At 52.3% G+C, this 13,922-nt stretch overlaps 7 protein-coding genes across 7 annotated transcripts; 2 read left to right on the top strand and 5 right to left on the bottom strand.

Moving 5' to 3' along the window:
- Positions 1-198: 198 nt before the first annotated feature.
- Positions 199-621, bottom strand: NUU61_002969 (ACT domain-containing protein; the record flags this gene model as incomplete). The annotated part of the gene is made up of 1 exon (XM_056653551.1): positions 199-621. One exon carries the CDS (start codon positions 619-621, stop codon positions 199-201), a length of 423 nt encoding a protein of 140 aa, XP_056514618.1.
- A 300-nt stretch (positions 622-921) lies between these two features.
- NUU61_002968 (carotenoid oxygenase family protein) lies at positions 922-2,650 on the bottom strand (the record flags this gene model as incomplete). The annotated part of the gene is made up of 2 exons (XM_056653550.1): positions 922-2,523; positions 2,573-2,650. 2 exons carry the CDS (start codon positions 2,648-2,650, stop codon positions 922-924), a joined length of 1,680 nt encoding a protein of 559 aa, XP_056514617.1.
- A 124-nt stretch (positions 2,651-2,774) lies between these two features.
- On the top strand, positions 2,775-4,517 carry NUU61_002967 (PAS domain-containing protein; the record flags this gene model as incomplete). The annotated part of the gene is made up of 3 exons (XM_056653549.1): positions 2,775-2,883; positions 3,196-3,492; positions 3,553-4,517. The coding sequence occupies 3 exons, from the start codon at positions 2,775-2,777 to the stop codon at positions 4,515-4,517; spliced, it is 1,371 nt and encodes a 456-aa protein (XP_056514616.1).
- Positions 4,518-4,623: 106 nt separating this feature from the next.
- Positions 4,624-5,707, bottom strand: echA (enoyl-CoA hydratase echA; the record flags this gene model as incomplete). The annotated part of the gene is made up of 4 exons (XM_056653548.1): positions 4,624-4,673; positions 4,744-5,289; positions 5,364-5,501; positions 5,560-5,707. The coding sequence occupies 4 exons, from the start codon at positions 5,705-5,707 to the stop codon at positions 4,624-4,626; spliced, it is 882 nt and encodes a 293-aa protein (XP_056514615.1).
- Positions 5,708-6,131: 424 nt separating this feature from the next.
- NUU61_002965 (Rer1 family protein) lies at positions 6,132-7,012 on the top strand (the record flags this gene model as incomplete). The annotated part of the gene is made up of 4 exons (XM_056653547.1): positions 6,132-6,200; positions 6,299-6,416; positions 6,553-6,858; positions 6,933-7,012. The coding sequence occupies 4 exons, from the start codon at positions 6,132-6,134 to the stop codon at positions 7,010-7,012; spliced, it is 573 nt and encodes a 190-aa protein (XP_056514614.1).
- Positions 7,013-9,053: 2,041 nt separating this feature from the next.
- On the bottom strand, positions 9,054-12,004 carry NUU61_002964 (class I SAM-dependent methyltransferase; the record flags this gene model as incomplete). The annotated part of the gene is made up of 9 exons (XM_056653546.1): positions 9,054-9,204; positions 9,273-9,475; positions 9,541-9,679; positions 9,748-11,029; positions 11,083-11,157; positions 11,213-11,475; positions 11,540-11,556; positions 11,611-11,742; positions 11,792-12,004. 9 exons carry the CDS (start codon positions 12,002-12,004, stop codon positions 9,054-9,056), a joined length of 2,475 nt encoding a protein of 824 aa, XP_056514613.1.
- Positions 12,005-12,685: 681 nt separating this feature from the next.
- NUU61_002963 (uncharacterized protein) lies at positions 12,686-13,771 on the bottom strand (the record flags this gene model as incomplete). The annotated part of the gene is made up of 2 exons (XM_056653545.1): positions 12,686-13,048; positions 13,118-13,771. 2 exons carry the CDS (start codon positions 13,769-13,771, stop codon positions 12,686-12,688), a joined length of 1,017 nt encoding a protein of 338 aa, XP_056514612.1.
- Between the last annotated feature and the right edge of the window lie 151 nt (positions 13,772-13,922).

Genomic DNA, 13,922 nt, shown 5'->3' with positions numbered 1-13,922 from the left:
TCGAACATGCGTTGTGTCTTGATTTGCCTGTTTTAGATACAGTGTAGTTAGTGGGTAGTATTCATGTCGATTAAGATCCGAGTCTCTATCTTGATTCTGATAATCTACCTAGTGCACAAGCAGACGATGAACCAAAATCGATAATCCATAAATGAAAAAAAACCCAGCCATCCATCTAAAAACACATACATAAACCATCTACACCCCCCTCGCCTCGCTAGTCAACTCCCCCAAAGCCCGCATCGCATCTTCCGCCCGCGCCACAGGGACATAGAGATGATCATGAAAGAACCCACTAACAACATTCGTGCTGATACCGTAGTCCTTGAGACGATTGGTGATAGTCGCAATCAGCCCAATCGCCTCGAGGCTCGAATGCACCGTCAGCGAGATCTTCTGGCACGCGAACACGGGCTCTGTGAAGCCGTGCGCCGTTGCCAGGGCTTCGGTCGTCACGATCGTCGTGCCTTCGGCTTCATGGGCGATAAGTTGTGGCTGTAGGGCTGCTAATGGGAGCGATGAGAGGGGTTGGGTTGTTGTGAGGAAGATGTAGGTCGTCGGGTCCAGCGTTGGGTGCATGGTTGCTAGGAGGGTGCGGAGGTTGTTTTCGCCGGGGGCCATTGTGCTGGTACTGGGGGTTTGTGGATATTGATATTTGGGGATTTGGGTTGTGAGGAATTGAGAGGTGAGAAGCTTAGATAGATTTCCTTTTTATGCTTTTACAGGTTTGTGTGGATGTCAGTCTTCTTTTGGATGTCAGTCGGAGGGCGCGGAATTGATGTTGGAATTGGCTCCACTATGGCGTTGGGGCTAAGAGCAACTATACAACTAGCCAGTTTGTATGTCGATATAAGGTTGCATTGAATCAATAATACAGACAGGAACCAGTCTAATTTCAGCCGCGAAAACTTGTACATAATCCTAGTAATCGCCAGAGGGCACACCGATCTTCGGGATATGTTGTCCATGAAATCCAAATCCTATAGCGCCATTCACATCCGCACGGCCCAGCTCGGTCAAGTCTCGAGCATCCAGACACAAAAGATAGCTTTTGCCTCGCATTCCGTCCAGCACCACACTGAGAAGCACTCCGTCGTCCTCGCTAACACCATCCGGGTTAGCGACAAAGATCGGCTCGCCGGTTGAGTGGCCGTGGCGCGTCCACAGACGAGTTTCGTGGGTATCGCAGTCGAGTTTCATAATACCGTCTATGATGGTTGCTTCGCCACGGAATGTGGTAGAATATACATATCGGTGTTTCTGGGTTACAAGCGTGGGGTTCATCGTCGGCAATTCCGGCGAGAATGCTTTGCAGATGACCCATTCCTCTTTGGCTTGTTTGATATCGGCCACTGGGGCTGAAGGCACGGCCGGCAGGCGGAACCGTGCGAAAGACGAACGCAAAGAATCGTCTCTTTCCTCCTGTAGAGCCTTGGCCGTGGCTGACATGGAAATGAGGTTTTCGTAGTATAGAGTCTTCAAGAATTCGGTACTCTCCAACTTGACCAAGTCCGCAACGATGTCCACCTTGCCAGGGTCCTCCTTAGACGGCTCCTGCCATGCGTTGATGGTGTGGAAGCAAAAGAATGCAGGGCTTTCATACGTTGTAACTAGTCCCCGTCCGTGTTTGCGGTCAATGACATACCATGTCGCCGGCTTATTCGAGTCCGTGGGGATGATTGCATCCATGAAAGACCCATCGGCAAAGGCCAGTGGATTCAGATGCGCATTCCAGACACAGAGCAACACATAATCTTCGGTGATCAGCAGCGAATGAAGATATGCCGGAATTCCTGGGAAAGTAGCAAGGATTGTCGTTTTTCCCGTCGAGGCAGACACGCCGAAAACTCGGTATGTTGAAACTTGACCAACTGTGAGATTGAAGTTGAACACATCTCCAGTGACGGGATCCGATCGGGCGTGCGATGCCGACAGGGGTCCGTTAAGGTCAGGATGAAGATTAGCCTGAGAAGCGAGGCCAATAGGCTCCAAACTCTCCGGGTCGATCTTTGCAAAGGCGTTGTAATCGGTTTTGGCATAGAGGGTCTTGACCCCCTTGGAACTAGCCCAACGCTGGGTTGATTCCTCTCCGGGATTATCTCCGAGTCCGGGCATGTTGACAGAAAGTGTCACGCCAATGTTCATTGAGGATGGAGTGTGATTTGGGACATATTCGCTTTGGATCTTACCGAACACACTCTTGCAGGGATCGCGTTTCTGGCCGAAGCCGAGTTTCACCAAAGATCCCGTCTTCCGCACCTCCTCGATCAGAGCATCGGTTGAGAATCGGGAGTTGTAGAAAACGCGAGTGGATGGGTGGGAGTCATCTGGGGCCATGATCTGGAAGCGATGCATCTGGTTAAACCCATCGAACCAGTGAGACAATTGAAAGGATTCCCCTTTTTCCGTCTCGACTTTGCTTTTTCCAGGACCGGTACGATACAAGGTTCCGGCAGCATAAACTGGGATCTGCCCAGTCACAGGGAGTTCAACCGGCTTGCGTTCTTCGTACTCGGGGTCGAACTATTGAAAGTGAGAATCACAGCTCGACTATAGCGTAGTGCCAACTTACGCCTTGAGTATTTGGCCAATTGTTATAGTGTTCCTCGGCAGCCTGAGTTTCATCAGGGGCCACTGAAGCTGCAGGCATAATTTTAGAGGTGAATGTCTGAGTTGTAGACATCGTGGTTGTGATGAGCGTGAGTAGTCAAGGTGGTAGGCTTAACCGAGATTCGCCACGCCTTGGATCTGGTGAAATTTTCTGGGGTCGGAAGATGCTGACTGCCTTTTTAAATAGCCAAATCTGCGCCATTTTTCGGGTTGTCATTGCGCCGTTCACTTGCGACGTGGAGGAAGAGCGGCGGGGGAATCGCGACGGGGCAGGTCGGCCGTCAGCTGTCATCTAAACTTAGCTTACTCCCTCCACTCTCACGCCCTCAGGATCGCCCCCATTGATAAGGCGAACAGGACTCGATGCCGGGGGATTCTTCCACCGTCGTCTGATTCGTATTCTTGGCTGACGCAGGGTCGGTTCCACTCCTGTGCAGCAATGGACACGACCTTCATCACGATCCACGGCAAGTTGCCTGCGTTCCTGTCCCACTCGGCGAATTTCGACCCTGCCTCAAAATCTGAGGATTCTCAGAGCATCAGCCACTTTCAAGGTATTCAATCGCAGCTAACAAATAGCTACAGACCTTTCGCGTGATGCCGCCATTCGGTACGCCTCCGACAGCATCGAGGTCGTGCTGGGCTACCAGCCTCATGAGGTCCTCAATCGCTCCTGCTGGGACTACTTTCATCCCCAGGAACTGCCCTTTGCACGCACGATCCACGGCCGGGGGGTACAGCTAGACAAAGCGGCCGTGTTGAACTATTGTTCAATCCGGCATAAACACGGGTCGTGGGTGGGGTGCGAGTGCGTCTTCACCGTGGTATATGATGTGTTGATCGCGAGTACTACGGTGTACGGGCAAGGGAAGGGCAGTCAAAGTACGTTATTTTGGTGTTTCGTGGGTACTATAACCTACTGACATGCCGCCAACCTTCTAGAGCGAGCGGTCGATGCCCCCATTGTTCGCCAGCTCTTCGATTCCTCGCCCAATGACCCGCGCTACCATATGCTAACCTTCATATCCAACAAATTCTCACATCGACTTGCCGAGCCCCTTCATGAGCCCCGCGCGGCCCTGTTCGTAAACCGCTTCACCCGTACTGCGACGATCATGTACGCCACAACGGGTGTCGCTGAGATTCTAGGTCTCAGCTCACAGCAGCTGACCTCCAAGAGCTTCTATTACTGCATCCAAGAGCGATGTCTGCGCGATGCAGTGCGATGTCTCGAGAGTGCCAAAGCGAATGACTCGATTGCATACCTCCGCTTTTGGTTTCGGAATCCTCTGCAGGACGAGGTCGCCGGGGCCAATGAGCACGGCAGCGGACTGTCCACTTCCGTGATGGCCACTTCACACATCGACCTATCGCCTCCAATTGAGTTGGAAGCTGTTGTTTCCTGTACTTCAGACGGACTGGTCGTCATCTTACGCCGAGCAAGACCTTCGGTCCGCACTGCCCCTCTCTCACCTCAGCCCGCCCCAGCTTATGCCAACGGACTTTTCGCGGCACCGTGGGCCCTCGAACCGGTTTTCTCCTACGGAGCACCATCGTATTATCATCCGGGCACGTCAGCTCCTCAAGAACCACACCCAGAAGTGAAATCCACATTATGCCGCGAAGACACGGTGGGGAATCCTGCTGCTACACACTACTCCAGTGCCGCCGGCCCTTCAAAACCCCCATTCTCCGAAGAACTGAGAAGTGAGGCCGGTGGTCCTCAGGCACATCACCTCATGGATACGATCCGCGATGTGGCGGTGTTTGCATGGGGTATTGTCGGTATCAATCGATCGCTGGAAAGGCACAGGCGTGGGACTCCAACTGGCGATGCTCTGCCGGCCGAGACAGAGATAGATGATGCCCACGACAATGAAGCTGCGGCAAGCCGTACCTGGGAGTGACTATCAAAGTGTGTTAAATAAAAAGTTCGTACATTCTGCACTCGAACACTTCTGGATTATAGGCAGGTGGAATAGTAGCATCAACAAAGCGCTAGTTTAGATGCCTTTACTCGTGCGACCACTCGGGCTTCTTCTTCTCCGCGAAAGCAGTCATACCTGCGATAGTGTCAGCAGCCTTCTATCAAGGGAATTGTCTAAACGTAATGTTTATTTAACGCGAACTCACCAATCTTCTGGTCCTTACTGCCAAACAACCCATGGAACAAGCTACGCTCGTACTCGACGCCCTCCCGCAGCGATAGCTCCTGACTCTTATTCACGACCTCCTTGGCAGCAAGGACCGCCACGCGACTATACCCAGCGATAGTCTCGGCCGTCTTCAGCGCCTCCTCCAGCAGCTCGTCCTTGCCACCCTCGACCACGCGCGCCGCCACTCCCCACTCGCCGGCCTCCTTACCGCTAAAGTTCCTGCCCGTCAGAATCAATTCCATGGCCCTGCTCTTGCCGATCGCCCGCGTCAAGCGCTGCGATCCACCGGCGCCAGGAATGGTGCCGAGCTTGACTTCGGGCTGTCCAAAGCTTGCCTTGCTGGTGCAGTAAAGGATGTCGCACATCAGTGCCAGCTCGCAGCCGCCGCCGAGCGCGTAGCCTGAAACGGCTGCGATGACTGGTGTGCGGATCGCATTGCTGAGGTGAGACCATGGCGCGATGAAATTGTCGTTGTATGCGGCGGAGAAGCTCAGTGGAGCCATCTCTTTGATGTCGGCGCCGGCTATACGCGAGAAAGATCATTGGCTTGTGTTTAGGTGGGTTGGTTTTGGATCGGAGGAATAATTGTCAACATACCTGCGAATGCCTTCTCGCTTCCGGTGATAATAATTGCACCGATGCTCTTGTCATTGTCGTAGTTGTCTAGTGCTGCGTTCAGCTCCTTGAAAAGCGGACTGGAGAGCGCGTTAAGCGCCTTGGGCCGGTTCAATGTGACTACCGGACGGTTGTCAGCCATATCCGCAACATATGTTTTAACTCTGATAGCTCATACTCAGTCCAACGCCAGGTTTGGGGATCGAGGTGAGGATGTGCTCATAGCTCGGAGCAGCGGACGAGTACGGCCGGACGCGAGCTAAGTACGAGGTCAAGGGCACAGCCGTTCGAGCGATGGCGAGACGGGCACAACGACGGGCAAACATTGTGATGAATTGGCAATGGGAAATTCAGACTGACTCGCAAAACGGAAACCAGGAGAATGAAGATAATCTGATTCTCCGAAACTGGCGCTATGATGTATGGAGCTCCCCGCAGCCGAAGTTAGCCGTCCCGAGGTACACGTGAACTGAGTCAGCAATAACCCAAAGCAGGTTAGCGTTGTGTCAGGTACTGCACAGCCATATAGATCACATGACCGACTGTGGCTAGTGCATAAGCACCCCACTGATTGGCTGCCGCAGTGGCCACTTTGCGTTGCTCCTGAAGTGGCTTTTCTGTCTGGTTTCAGCGATTCTCCATTTGCGCGCCTTTTGCTCTTTCGATTCTTGTCTTTTCTTCTTCTCTGTGTTCTTTTTCTTTGTTTCGATTCTCTTCTCTTGTTCCTCTTGTTCGCTCCCAATTTTCATCATGGATGTCCCTGAGCCCGAGCAGTCTCCCTTCACGGCCGTGACGACCCAGACCAATAAACTGACCCGGGTGAGTATCTCTGCGAGGGGAGGGGAGGCGCTGGATTGCGCAATTCTCTCCTCCTTCGTTTTATAGCCTAGGCGAATCCTTGTACTAATCTATCACAGGTTTATCAATCCTACCTGGACGCGTCGACCCCGTTTACAACCTACCGTTGGGTGGGCACAGGAGTGCTGTTGTTCGTTTTCTTCTTGAGGATCGTCTTCGCACAGGGCTGGTACATCGGTATGTTCGAGACTGAAATTGCAAATATGGATGGAATTGGATCTATGCCTGTGGGCAATAAGAAGAAGAAACGATAGAGCGGGGGAAGCAAAAGAGGTTGACGGTCACAAGCTAACACTTACACTTCCAACTCCAGTCGCGTACACGCTCGGCATCTATCTCCTGAACCTCTTCCTCGCCTTCCTGACCCCCAAGTTCGACCCATCGCTTACCCAGGACGAGGGCCTGGAGGACGGCGATGCGGGCGGCTCGCCCAGCCTCCCGACGAAGCAGGACGATGAGTTCCGGCCCTTCATCCGCCGGCTTCCCGAGTTCAAGTTCTGGCACGCGGCCACCCGCGCTATCACCATTGGCTTTGTCTGCTCGTGGTTCGCCGTCTTCGACATCCCCGTGTTCTGGCCCGTGCTGGTGGTCTACTGGATCATTCTGTTTGTGTTGACCAGTACGTTTCTGTTCCTCTCCCTTCGTATCTTCTCGTATAGCTCCATTGAAACTAACTCGATTCGATCGAAACAGTGCGCCGACAAATCCAGCACATGATCAAATACCGCTACGTGCCCTTCTCTTTCGGCAAGACGCGGTACGGCCGCTCATGAGATATCTGATCCTTTCCATCCCTTCTTCTTATTTCCTCTCTCTTTCTCTCTCTTGTCTCTATATTCACCATCACCCGGAGGGAAAGCGTGTATGTTGTATGTGTGTATGCGTGCTTTCGTCCACAGTGCCACCGCCGCCGACAGACATGACCTGGGAAAAAAATCAACCCACCATGCAGACAGCAGGATTTTTGGACGGGCGCTTGGTGGCTTCCCTTTCTTGATGAAACTTTGGTTTTATTCCCCCCCTGTTTCTTCTTGGAGGACCCTATTCTTCTTCCTTGTTCCTTATGTGTCTGTTTCTCTTATTTTTTTTATTCACCTGTGAGATATGATTAGACTTGAGCCGGTGGAGGTGCCGGCTTGCAATGATTTTTCTTGACTGGTTTTTCACTTGGTTAGCCCCTTTATTGGGCATAATTGGGGTTGTCAATGTCGATATTCTACTATCACCACTAGTGCTGCAAGCGCTCACCCAGGATCTGATGTTCTATGTACAGTAATTAAAGTAGATATTGGGAAGACTACACAGCTCATCAGGTGTCTCCGGTGAGATTAGGTAAAAGCTGTAGGGTTGTCTGCAGAAAAGTATAGGTGAGTTTAGAGCTTGATTGGGCTCTATACTGTCAGCCAATCCCACATCCAAAACAACTTGAAGCTGATCGCTCCAAAACGAAAAAAGAAGAAGTCAAAATTATATTCCCAAATATTCCACCGACTTTTCTATGTCAATCACCTTGTCCCACCATGTAATGGATGGATAAATTACCAGAAACGGCTTCACGATAATTGGAACCGTTTTGATCATTCTATTAGTTGAGCCATATCACCTACTACACCCTCTATACACGAAGAGGAATATAGCCTCCATAGAAGATCACCACAGTATAGCTTTGCATTCAGGTTGTAGCATAGCCCCCCAGTACGCCTAACATATACACAAGCTGCATCCTAGTCCTGTGATGGCCCACAGCCAGCATCACCACCAACACGTCTCGGCATCCAACCATTGCCCATAGGCGGACTACATTCGTCGTTGGCCTTCTCCGGGTCATCCGGATTAGGTGTGCATGTGGCCATTTCGTCGCTGCCGTCTTGTGTGGGCATCCAGCACCAAGAAACCCCTTGTGTGTATATGTTGTTAGAAAGGCGGTTCCCGCTACAAGCTGACCAGCAATGGCCGGGCTTGTCATTTGTGGAGTAGAACGGGCCTGTACCATCTTTGGTGCCTAGTTAAAACAAGAGTGATCGGTCAGCATCTATATACACACCCGCCTTGTATAACTAGGCCAGGGGTATGGGTATCGGCAGTGGGTAAGTGTTGCTCACTGGCCATGGTATAGGCAGAGAAGCCTACCGCCGTAAGGATTGTTGTTGCAAACTTCATTGTTTGAAGTGCTAGGAGCAGAGATGGTGAGAAGAGATAGTCGTTTGTAATGACTTATTCTTGAGGGATGAGGGGATAGAGAGAGATTTCAAAGACAGGGCCATTCGCTCGATTTGTACGCTAATTATTAGCCCAATAGACCAGCTGAGAATAGTCGTTGAATCGGGTTGTCTATACCTAACTAGTCAGCCCTCAATGACTCGGGAACTTGTTACTTAGATCCGAGCCGATTCTTCTACCGGGATATATCACCGCCCCGACCTCCCAACACGCATGCCCCCTTCTCAACTACCCACTATGCCGAGTGTCTGCTCTCTGGGGGAAAGTAAAGAACATAGGGGCTTATTATCCTGAGGCAAGAACGGTGTGGTGCCCTAAACAAATTTCAAACTTGGTAGGGTAGTCTTGGAATCCCAGAATCCCTACTACATAATACAACCGTGCAGAAGCTTCCTGTCTCAAAAGAACCATAAATTACTCCACCAGCTTGCTCCGAGAAGACAAAAGGAAAAATAGATCAAAAGATCAAAAGATCAAAATTGTACGCCCAGATACTCCCACGATATGGAATCGGCATCAGAATATGAACCCCTTCCCCCCGAAGAAGGCCACCGGCAAAATCCTCTATCTATCTAGCCCTATCACTCACTTCCCTTAGATCTGCAGATCCTCAACACTCCCTGATCTCTTCCTGCCTCCGACGGCACTATCTCCAAGAGACAGAGACGAGATAGTCCGGCCAGCCTGCGGACGCGCGACATCCTGCGTCTTGGTGCAGATCCACGTCGAGGCGTACATGTTTACTCTTGATTCAAGTTAGCAAATCATCATTCAAATCGAGAGAAAAGAAAAAGTCAAAACTATCACACTTACCGGTCAATACATGTCCCCGGGAATCGGGCCCCGACGCGGCGCGCCGAAAAGCCGTTCTCCTCGAAGTGCTTGATATACCAGGGGTCAATGCTGGCGGACCGGAGGAGGATGCGGCCGCCATTTTTCAGGGCGTGGTTGAGTTTGCGGGCTTGGGCTGATGCGGCGTCCTCGGAGGGGTCGAACCAGTCCATAGAGTCCATGACCTGAAAAAGTTTGTTAGTATATAACATTATACTAGAGGTTTTCACGCGGAGTGTGTTTCACTTACTACAGCGATGGTCAAGGTGCCTGGTGTGATCCGCTTGATCACCTCGTTGATCTCGTCGGTGTGGATGCGGAGGCCGTCAAAGGCACCCGGGGTGGAGAGTTTGACGTGCGCCTTGGGCGACAGGTAAGTTGGATGGCATCTTCGGAGGAAAATAGAGTCAGTACGGCGGAATTCCGTTGGTTTTAGGGGAAGGGTGGTCAAACGAACCGTCGAGAAAACTGGCCCTGCATACACAGGAAGTAGAAGTAGTTGTCGTTGCTAATAAGCGTGTCGTTGACAACAGGGTCGAGAGTATTGACGACATACTCCCAGATCGACTGTCCGCTAACATCCTTGGCCTGCTTCATGTCCGATGTCAAGCCGTTGCGGCGGAAGAAGTCATCGAGAATCATGTTGCGCTGGTTGCGCGGCACGCCGGCCGCCTTCCAGGCGAACCACTCCGTGCTGACGATAGCCCAGTTAAGGGGGCGGCTCAGCAACACACGGCGGATGCGCGGCCAGATGGCGCGCTGCTCGGCTAGGGTCTGGGCTTCGCACAGCTTGCGGACCTCGGTCTGCAGTCCGAAGATATTGAACAGCCAGCGCACCATGCGGATGGCATGGCGGGAGCCCCCCGTCTCATACAGACCGTGTCCCGAGGACGAGGTGAAGACGTGCGTGTGTTCGAGCCAGTACTGGAAGGCCTGGCTCGACAGGTGCGGGCTCAACTTGGAGATGAGCAGTTCCCGGAACTGGGCGTGTTTGCCGTCGCCGAAGATCTTCCACATATCACGATGACCGAGTGCAATGTAGCTGGCTACCTTCAGCTCCAGCAAGTGGTTCTGGTTCGGGTTCAAGTCCACGGCGTGGACCCGGCGCGGACCCTTTTGAAGATAGTCCAGGATGTTGTCGCCGGCGCTGGTGATTGCCAGGATCACGTCGTCGCTGCCAATGTTCAATAGACGGTGGTCGACGCGCGGGTCCTCCCATGTAAATGCATAGATGTACTCGTTTTGGAACTGCGTGTGCTTGGGCAGCATGTCATTGTAGTGGATGCGATAGTGGTGGTTTTGATAGAAAGACGACGGGAGGGGCAGGTTGGCGCTCAGATTGACCACGGCCGACTCATAGGCCTTGGAATGGATTTCGCGGGTGCTTTGCTCAACTGCCTTGTTCATTTCTTGCTTGTGGTTGGCAGGTAGCAGGTAAGGGGATTCAGTGAACGAAGCGTCCAGCTTCTCGATGGCTGCTTGGTTCGATGGCGTAGACTCCATCTCCTTAGGGCAACCGACAAAGATGTAGTAAGGGATACCGCCAAGGAGGTAGTTTCGGTCGCTCGCCGAGATCACCGTTCCAAATCGGTATTCCAGGTAGTCGCGGCGAGCGGCCTCAAGGCTGACTCGGTCGAATTCGAACCAGGCCCGCCAGAAAGCACGCCCAAGCCAGTTGACGTGACGGTTGAAGGCGCCGCCAGTATAATTGCGAGAGGAGACATCCACAATGCTTTGGACTGCTCTGGACATCAGTCACATTCTTGTATAATATCAGTGGCTCGCCGCTTACCGTAGAAATCACAGACACCCAGGACACCGGTCGACTTCAGACGAGACGTCAGCGAATCCACGACACTATAGTAGTCTGAGAGAAGTTAGCGAATTTTTGCATGCAAAGCATTCCATAGCTGGACACTCACCGGGAATCATCGAAAGACTGTAGCTCATGGTGATCAAGTCCACGCCATCATTCGCTGCGTTGTCTGTAGATCGCGGATCAACCTGCTTCTCTGGAAGACGGAATGATCGTGCATCCTGGCAGATCACAGTGACATTCTTCCACCCAAGACGTTCGAAGCGCTGGCGGGCAACCTCGCAGAGGGACGGGGAGAGATCGACGAGATAGACTTGATCAAAAAACTTGTCCACCGGAAGGAAGGCCGACATGGCTTCGATGTTGTATCTGGCGTGCTAATCAGATGGGGTCCGAGGTTGTTTGAGGGAATTATTTTCTTGAATCGGCTTACCCAGTGCCACCGCCGATCTAGAGACTGGTCAGAGATACTCCTTGGTAGCATGTGGAAGGATTGTAACTTACATCGACCCAAACTGGCTTTTTGGCCTTGATCTCCTTGTTGTCGACTTTGAACTTCAACTGGGCCGCCACAAGGCCGAGCATATCCTCACGACCGCGAAGAAGACGGTGACGCGTGGCATCATAGACAGCGGCCTATGTCTCGTTAGCACTTTGAATGCATTTGCTCTGTATAGTAACGAACCTGCGTCTTATAGAAACTTTCCAGCGCATCTTGCTGCCCCCCGGCACTTTTATCATGGGGTTTGAGAAAAGTCGCCCAGAAGAAATTCAGGTAAGTCCAAAGTCCATTCCGGCGATCAGTCTTGGGCTTTTGAGACGAGAACAAGAGAACCAGAGCGACCAGAGAGAAAACCAGGAACGCAACCCCGGCGATGTAAACGTGCAACCAGTCCATATTTTACACGCAAGAGAGAGAGGATGGAGAATTTGGCGAACCGACCCAGGAGCGGACATTCATATATACAATGCATGCAGGCGGTACGTCCGCACGAGGGCAGTCAAGGGCCATTGCCCACGTCCTATCAGCGCAACACATGGGTGGGGAGGGGAGGGTGGGGACGATGATCGCGGCAATGGAGGGGCATTTGCAAACAAAAAAGAAAGAAAGAAAGAAAGAAAAAAGTCGAAGCGTTGATCCGAGCAGATCTCGTCGATCCAGCGGAGTGCAGGGAGCATCCAACTTTAACCGCAATTGGGTTTTGGTTTTTGTTGCTTGCGTGCTCCACCCGACCACTTATAGTCCGGGCCGTTCCCATGTGCCCTGCACGTCCGGGCGTCCTGGGCCCGTCATTGCCGCCCGTGGGGACTAGGGCCACCAGGGGGAGTGCCCTCGGGTGCCAATCAGCACTGCCAGCGCCGGCACATTGGGGCTTCCCCGGGGTTGATGGGCCGAAATTAAAAAAAAAGGGCCAAAGGAATGGGGGATTGGCGAAAATAAGAGCAAGTGCTGAAAAGGTGACTTGGTCATATGGATACAATATAGATCTCGCTCTTATCTAGCGGATTTGGTCATCGTTAAATATGCAATTAGCAATGAACGAAGTCTATATCGCATTCACTCGAGGCACTCAGCGAGTCAAGACACCTGCTTGGACAGACAGGTCTCGGTTTCCTCCAAAGAAGTCCACTTCCAACACGCCAACCAAAGTGCCTTCATTTTCTCCTTGTCTTGACTCATTGGAGCAGATGGAATCTGCTTCTGTCCTGTGAAATACCCTCGGACAGAATGGTACTTGGGATCCACAGCCAGCGCCGTGAGATCTCTCGCCGAATCCGCATTTGAGCGAAATTGGTAGGTAAAAAGCTTCAAGACAGGGAGCAACAGCTTCACAACCCCAAACAAAGACTTGGCTAGTGGACGCTGGACGGCATGTGCTCGAGAGCTCACGAGAGCGCCCGGGTCCATAGTGGTCACGGTGATGTTGCGGAGCGAGGGGTTCTGGGCAGAGGTTAGTAACATAGTACCAGGGCAATATCAGAAACAATCACAAAAAAAAACCCCCCATACCCGCTCCAGTTGTTGATTCAGACTGTGCATGAACATGACGTTGGCCAACTTGCTGGTGGCATAGCGCCGCCACCCCATATCATGTTCAGTCCCAGCGGGGTCAGGGCCAGGCTTGACCAATTGATCAAGGTCCTCATCGGCGTCAGGCAGATGCGCACCCAGTTTGGAGAGAGGGTTCTGCAGCTCCGGATCATGGACTCCAGAGCCGAGCAGAACCACTCGCCCGCGTTCCCGATCCATACTCGATAGAAGCTTCATCACGAGCAGGAAGTGCGCGAGATGGTTCACTTGGAACGTGGATTCATAGTCATCGCGAGAGAATCTCAAACCATCCTCCAATGACCAGGTGAACGCGTTACAGATGATAGCAGAGATCGCAGGCAGTTCTCCCGACGCCACCTGGCTGGCAACGTCGTCGGCGAAGGATCGCACCTCTGTCAGCGAGTTTAGGTCTGCGCTTTTGAGAACCAACTTGCTGCCGAGGTATTGTGGTGCGAGGTCTTCTAATTGGAGCAGATAAGAACTTTTGGGGTTTTGGCTGGCATTTCGGACGGTGCCCACTATCGTCAGTGACGGGTGGGACGAGAGCAGCTGCTGCACGGCTTCGAGAGCCAGCGAGCCGGTTGCGCCGGTGATGATCACCGTTCCGGTCATGTTCTCAGAGCAAAGGATGGAGTTGAAAATAGAACTACCAAATTTGAAAACAAAGAGACGGAACTTGAGAGGTTTTATGGGGGCGAAATTGCAGACAGCCACCCTGGTGAGACGGTTGCCAAGCGCTTACTCCAAGGGCATGGCGCTTGAG

This window comes from Penicillium alfredii, assembly GCF_028826965.1.
Source record: "Penicillium alfredii strain IBT 34128 chromosome Unknown utg000004l_segment0_segment0, whole genome shotgun sequence".
NCBI classification, from domain to species: Eukaryota; Fungi; Ascomycota; class Eurotiomycetes; order Eurotiales; family Aspergillaceae; genus Penicillium; species Penicillium alfredii.
Note: the sequence above shows the minus strand (reverse complement) of the source record. Positions and strands in the feature narration are given on the sequence as shown.